The sequence below is a fragment of the Daldinia caldariorum genome, assembly GCF_022478825.1.
Source record: "Daldinia caldariorum strain CBS 122874 unplaced genomic scaffold F4812scaffold_21, whole genome shotgun sequence".
Classification (NCBI taxonomy): domain Eukaryota; kingdom Fungi; phylum Ascomycota; class Sordariomycetes; order Xylariales; family Hypoxylaceae; genus Daldinia; species Daldinia caldariorum.
In genome coordinates this window covers 337,484-344,096 of record NW_025953057.1, presented here as the reverse complement: position 1 = coordinate 344,096, position 6,613 = coordinate 337,484, and the positions used below count along the sequence as shown (strand labels likewise).

Genomic DNA, 6,613 nt, shown 5'->3' with positions numbered 1-6,613 from the left:
ATCCAAACACAAAAACCCAAAAACCCAAAAACACCAACACCCACCCCCCCCCCCCCCCCCCCCCCCCCCCCCCCCCCCCCCCCCCCGCGGGGGGGGGGGGGGGGGGGGGGGAGCAGAAAACAAGTTTTATGTACTGCGTATGAAATATATCTTCGTTTAACCAATGAAATCTCCGGATTGGTTCTTATTGCACCCTGTACCGTGAGTATAAAAGCGCGCTTACAAGCAGGTACACGGCACGCGTTTCAACCGTATAATAAAAGTTTCTCCTCACGCCCGATAGGTAAAGGAATTCCCGCGGTTCCAAAAAAAAAAAAAAAAAAAAAAACCACCATAGGTATTCGTACCGTTGGGACTCCCAATCCCCCCCACTTCCCGGAGTGACCCGGAGCTCAACCCAAGTTATAGAACCCACTTACCCCATTAGGCAATTGTGGTCGTGTCTAATGTGGCTTCGTGGGTAGCAAAGGCTTTTCCAGATGCAACTTTAAGGTGTGTAAGAAGAAGATGTGTCACAAAGTTATTCAAAAACGTCATTAACGTGTATCCTACTATAGATCGTATATGAGTAATGACGCATGTGTACACAAAGCAATTTATTCATCATAAACCCCAGATTCTAGAGATACCAGGTACCTACCTGTTATAAGCTTAAATCGACGTGTAAATTCAGAGACAACTCCCAACTACATTGCGACTCTTTGCAACATTTTTTTTTCTTTCGAGGTTAAGAGGGTAGGAGGGTAGGAGAAAGCTTTATAGAGGTAAGTAAAGTACAAACAAAAGCGTCTTGTCAATACTGAACTAAACTAAACATGAACCGTAAAACGATATCGGTATTTGGGTACACTCAGAATAGCTTCTGTTTGACCGTTTATGCATATCACTTAGTGATTATTATTAATGCAAAGAGCTTGGAGCTTTTAGATCTACGTCTGCGAGAAAGCCGTTTAGGACCAATCGATACCTTGACGCCAAGAGAAATCGGTAATGATTTCCACTTTCAGTTGATTTCTCACCAATGGAATAGTCTCTGAAGGACAAGAAAGTAGGAGAGGAAAAAAAATAAACGAAAAAAAAAAAAAAAAAAAATCCCGTTGGCGCTGTGCTTACTACTTACGACCTGCATAGAAACTGGTTTATCAGCCCGCTGTACGAGAGAAGCAGTCGGAATCACACGCTCTAGCTCCCTGCAATAGCACCCTCGAGATTTTATGTATGATGAGACACAACTGCCGAAACATTTGCGAGGCCACCGAAGAATGGCAAACCCACACTGTCGGAGAATTTCATACGAAAACCCACTCCGTCAGGTAAAAATATAGAGAGCCCGGGACGGTCCGAACATATTAATGTAAGGTAGTATACCATGCTTCACCATTCCATCGACGTCGAGATCTATACTTTTTTCTTCAGGGGTTCAGGTGACCCGAGGGGATACGAAAATTACGAAAGCGAATAAAAGAAAAAAGCTTCACCCCCATCCTGGTACTTCTCGACCGCCGTGTCGGCCGGGCTGTCCGGACCAAGAGCAAAACGTACGAGGAACTCAACGGTCAGATCAGAGTTGCAGGTCAGCATGACTTGCGTTTCGCTGGCCCCCATCCATCCTTTAGAGAATTCCCGCGGGTCCCGGTTCATGAACTGGCTTGGGACCCTCACGACCGAACGAATACGGGTCCCGTCGCTGCGGCTTGGTATCATCTAGTGACCTTTGCCAAGACATTACACATCTGCACCTGGAAAGCAGTGCGTGTGCGTGTGTGTGTGGGCGATGGTGATGGTGGTGTGTCATTAGCCCTAGTGGATCGCACAAACACGGCAAGGTCCTGGGTATCTTCCCTGCATACCTACCTTCTACAGATCAAGAAGGCCATAAGGGAAAGCTGAGAGCTGAAAGTACAGATTTGGATAATGGAACTAAATGAAAAAAATATGGCTCGGCCAATTTTTTTCTGTGATCCTTCTCGTCACTAAATGCCGGCAGCATAGCAATATTGTCGTGGTGGGCAGCTTATACCAAGCCGTGTTGCTCCGCACCAACCCGTTCCCTCTTCCGTAGTTGGGCCCACGTCGAGAGAGACGATCATGTTCACACAAGGCGAAGGCGATACCGAGGTAGGACAACATCACGGCCCCGTCTCTCCGTGCCGTTCACTATATGCTCCCACTGGTAATCCCCTCGTAAGCGCATCAAGTTCATAAGAAATCTTGTTTTTTTGAGCCGAAGGTTTGCCCTCGCCAATTTATTCCTGAATCGCCCCATCAAGACTTCTGCCTAAAGAACCGCCAGCATCCCCTCAAAATATATCTTCCTTACTCGTCGTGGCTACACAACACTCGGCCCTTATCTTTGGTATATGGACAACGTACAGAGATACATATATTAAACTACCTTTCTTGCTACTAATTCCTATACAAATGGCCGAAAGGCACAGGGCACGCCTGATGTAGAAATGATGGACGCCCTCTCCTGCAAGACATAAATCAAGAAACCACCTGTCTCGATTATCCCAAATAACTCCCCTTTTGTCGAACGGCAATCAACGCGCGAGCCAGCTTAGTCGAAGAAGACCCAGCAGCGAACCTCGATGGATCGGCGCGTCGGTGCATCATCCGGGCTAGCATCGTCCCAGAACGCGCCGTGGGGACAGACCTTAGTCACGTCCGAGTCGAATGAGGAGAAGACGAGAGCTTCGTCTAGGTCGAGCTTGCTTACGTAGTGGTACTTGTAACTGTATATACCGCTTTAGCCTTCGTTTTGGCACATCTTGAGAAGTCTGGATGGTGGAATCTATATAGGTAGGTAGGTTAGGTAGGTACTTACCCTGGGTCGTATTTCACGACGCTGTCGTGCTTTTTCGTGCCACGGATGACTATCCTGGGGTCATTGGTAGGATACACGCGTGCCAAGTGGGTGTCGTAGCTCCAGCCGTCGACGCCGCTGTGGTTGATGAAGCAGAGAGGCCACTTCTGGATAGGGTGGTCGACTGTGCGCCAGACGTTGACCTGGGCATATCGCTTCCCCTGCTTGATGAGCTCATCCGCCTGCTCGCCAAGTACCTCTCGCACACCATCTTCTCCCGTCACGGCGTCTCGATCGACGTGGGCGACGGGAAGAGCAGCATGCGAAAGCTTGTTAGCGGCAAATTCGCCGGCCTTCATGCTGTTCTGGCGGATGCGGAACACGTAGGGAACCACAATATCAGAGCCGGTGACCTGCTTAACAAGCTCTGCGACCTCCTTGTAGTACACATCTTCAATATATTTCTTGCCTAAAACGGTAAGACTTTCGTCAGCAAAAAAAAAAAAAAAAAAAAAAAAAAAAAAAAAAAAAAAAACTGCCGAACGGTTTGATAGCCGGTTTTCCAAGTATAAGTAAAAAACACATACCTTCGGGGTCGTTGCCAGCCAAGAACTGGTCGGGGGTTAAAGAAGACTTGTGCTTCACAATCCCGTATCCGTTGCTCTCGTAGCTTGGCTGAGGGTTTAGTGTTCGGATGTCCTCAACCTCGATCTTTACTTGTAGAGGGTCATGGATGTTGGTTACGCCGCTGGCCCAGTCAACGTATCCTTCTTCCCTGCCGTCCTTAGTACCATTCCACATGCCCATAAAGCCAGTGGTAGACGCAACAGCGGCGGTAGCCATTTTAGAGGAGAGAGAGAAAATTATAGAGCAAGATAGAGGAGTTTAATTGTTCAAAGACAAGATTGATATTGAGAACAGGCGTGATGATAGGGGAAGAGAGCTTGATAGCCGTACTTAAGGTTAACCGCAAATTGCAATGAATTATATAGTTATTTTGAAGTTCCTATCTAAACATCTAGAATACTCAGAAACTCTTATCACGTACCGTTTACGGCGCGAATGCCAGGCCACCGACGGTGAGTATCAGGATTCGTGGATTTCAGGATCTGGGGATTCAGGGGAACGGGGAGCAGGGGATTAACGGATTGCGGGATTCAGGGATCCCCAAAAAGTCCAGCCCTAAGTTCTAGAGAACGCCCATTTTAGCCACGAAAGGGTAGAAAGCGATACAGATAGTCGATCATTTCAACTAGTTTGATAAATGATCTTTTTTCTTAAACGTTTCTAGTTCTGAGTTCTATCGCATGTTAGAAACTCTCGTTCTTACTCTTACTCTCATTCTCACACTTACTCCCTCATCACATCACATCACAACTCGCTCAACATATCAGATTGAAAACTGCGAAAACAATGGAGCACCACCTTCAAGTCACAGATTCTCGCACGGGGAAGTCCTACACCATCCCAATAAAAGGAGATTATATTCGCGCCTCAGACATTGGCCGAATTGGTGCTCCTGAGAGTACAGAAGACATAGCTACCTCTCTAAAGGCTCGCCCATTACACATTATCGACAATGGATTTCAACATACGGCGTGCATGGAATCAAGTATCACTCACATGTGCGCCTCTCTAACAATACTATTATTCATATTACTTGCTACTATCGTTCCGATATACTGACAGCTCTAATGAATAGTGATGGTCTACGCGGCATCATTCGATACCGTGATTTTCCCATTGAGAGTTTATTCCACGAATATGTGTATGAGGATATAATGCATCTCATCATCTGGGGCAGCATTCCGACTCAGCAGCAAAAGAACCATGTCCGAGAAGTTATGAGTAATGCTATGGAACCATCTCAGACCGTAAAAGATGTTATCTCATCATTCCCGTATGGTTACCTCGCCCCCCCTTTTTTTTCTCCCCTGATAAAGTAAAGAAAGAAACGTAGCATGGCGCAATATCACTGACACCAGTCCCCAGCCGCGACGCTGAAACCTTCCCTATGATCCTCGCTGGAATGAGCGCTTTCGCTGCGAATGATAGCGTTATCTGCAAGACACGTCACCAGCAAAGCGCCATGTTCCACGGCCACCTCGAAGTGGCCGACGAGGCACTGGTGCGAACCATTGCGTACCTCGCAGCCACAATTTCGCTTATCTATTGCCACAAGAACGACAAGCAATGGAACGCACCCGAGACAAACCGGTCTTTGCTCGGGAACCTCCTCCTGATGATGGGTATCACAGATCCCCAGGTGGAGAAGTGCCTGGCAAAGCTATGGATCTTGTACGCGGACCACGAGATGACCAACTCTACCGCTGCCGTGCTACATGCCGGATCGACGCTCATCGACCCAGTTTCGGCGGTTACGGCCGGCATCATCTGCGGATACGGACCGTTACACGGCGGCGCGATCGACCTGGCGTACGAGGCGTTCAAGCAGATCGGCAAGCCGGAACGCGTCCCACCATTCATAGAGCGCATCAAGGCCAAGGGTGGCCGGCTGTTCGGGTACGGGCACCGCGTGTACAAGACGCGGGACCCACGCGTAGCCCTTATCGAAGAGCTCCTAGAGGAGCACCGGGAAGCCGTTGATGCTAACCCCCTCCTGCGCGTGGCCATGGCCATCGACAAGTACGCCAACCAGGACCCGTACTTCATCGAGCGAGGACTCAAAGCAAATGCTGACCTGATGGGTTGCTTCCTCTATACGGCCATGTAAGTGCGACTCTACCGTTGCATTGTCAATCTCTCGGCGTGTAACAACCGGGTCTTTGTCTTCTACCATCCATCTATCTATTCATTTATCTGCCTATCTATCTGCGTACCTGTGCTGATCTTTTGCTACCTACCAACTCAGGGGTTTTGACACCGATATGATCATCGCCATCACCATCCTCTCTAGGACACCCGGCGCGCTGGCTCACTGGCGCGAGAGCCTGAGTAAGTTGAAAATCCCCCCCACGCTTCGATGCACCCCACATTGGAGCTTCTTGGCTAACCGGCTTATGAAGCGCAACCGGTGAAGCTATGGCGGCCCCAGCAGAAATACGTAGCGCCACTGGCGAACTAAGGGTTGATGGCGGCAACAAAAAATATGTACATACGACGTTCACAGCGTATAGCTTAACAGCCAAAGGCGTAGCATAATAGAATGAATAGTAATAACACCACTAGGTTCTCGTATCTGCATTAGTTATTATCGCTGTTATTATAATTGTTATTATAATAGTAGTAAACGTCGCTGTCTCAAATATTATACTCTTCGATACGTAAATTAAACGTATAGACTTCCAAAACCGCTTCCGGCCACTTTCAAGATAAAGAAGCCGTCTAATCGAATAGGAGGTACCCAACCTAACCTAGGACCTACCTTAGGTACCTAAGCCAGGTAATAGATTCCTACGCGTCACTTAGACACCTCAAGCTGAACGTCAAAAGATCTGGGCGAGGCTTGCGACGATCGTGGCAGACCCGAGGGCAAAAGTCCCCCTCATACCTCCTCCCCGCTATCCCGTTCTCCTCAAGCCCCCCCGGCATATAATTGTATTATTACCTTAGCTAGGCACCTAAGGTACGTAGCTCCGACAGTCCCCCATCAGCTCCTCGCTTCGCCACATGGGCCTCGATTGCGCCCAACCAAAAAAAACACCGGTACCGTATGATGCAGCACTTGTCATTGGAAGCGAGAGTTTGTTGCCGATGCAACGGTCGTTTATTTATCCTGATTATTCGTACCCTTATCGTACTCAGTAGTAGTTGCGGGATTGCAGGATCGGTATAAATGTGACATCG

The 6,613-nt window shown here is 48.4% G+C and overlaps 2 protein-coding genes across 2 annotated transcripts; one reads left to right on the top strand and one right to left on the bottom strand.

The window, feature by feature from the left end:
- Nucleotides 1-2,560: 2,560 nt before the first annotated feature.
- Nucleotides 2,561-3,649, bottom strand: F4812DRAFT_462969 (uncharacterized protein; the record flags this gene model as incomplete). Its single annotated transcript, XM_047938129.1, has 3 exons — nt 2,561-2,735; nt 2,828-3,275; nt 3,394-3,649. The coding sequence occupies 3 exons, from the start codon at nt 3,647-3,649 to the stop codon at nt 2,561-2,563; spliced, it is 879 nt and encodes a 292-aa protein (XP_047786535.1).
- A 406-nt stretch (nt 3,650-4,055) lies between these two features.
- Nucleotides 4,056-6,312, top strand: F4812DRAFT_216268 (putative citrate synthase). Its single transcript, XM_047930394.1, has 5 exons — nt 4,056-4,431; nt 4,509-4,706; nt 4,799-5,536; nt 5,679-5,761; nt 5,833-6,312. The coding sequence occupies exons 1-5, from the start codon at nt 4,220-4,222 to the stop codon at nt 5,889-5,891; spliced, it is 1,290 nt and encodes a 429-aa protein (XP_047786534.1). The 5' UTR covers nt 4,056-4,219; the 3' UTR covers nt 5,892-6,312.
- Nucleotides 6,313-6,613: the final 301 nt, after the last annotated feature.

What these genes read in the sequence shown, in the direction of transcription:
- F4812DRAFT_216268 (XM_047930394.1), top strand. Translation starts at nt 4,220, where the DNA reads ATGGAGCACCACCTTCAAGTCACAGATTCTCGCACGGGGAAGTCCTAC. An exon ending in GATGTTATCTCATCATTCCC is followed by an intron (nt 4,707 to 4,798) that starts GTATGGTTACCT and finishes ACCAGTCCCCAG; the next exon opens with CCGCGACGCTGAAACCTTCC. An exon ending in TGCTTCCTCTATACGGCCAT is followed by an intron (nt 5,537 to 5,678) that starts GTAAGTGCGACT and finishes CTACCAACTCAG; the next exon opens with GGGTTTTGACACCGATATGA.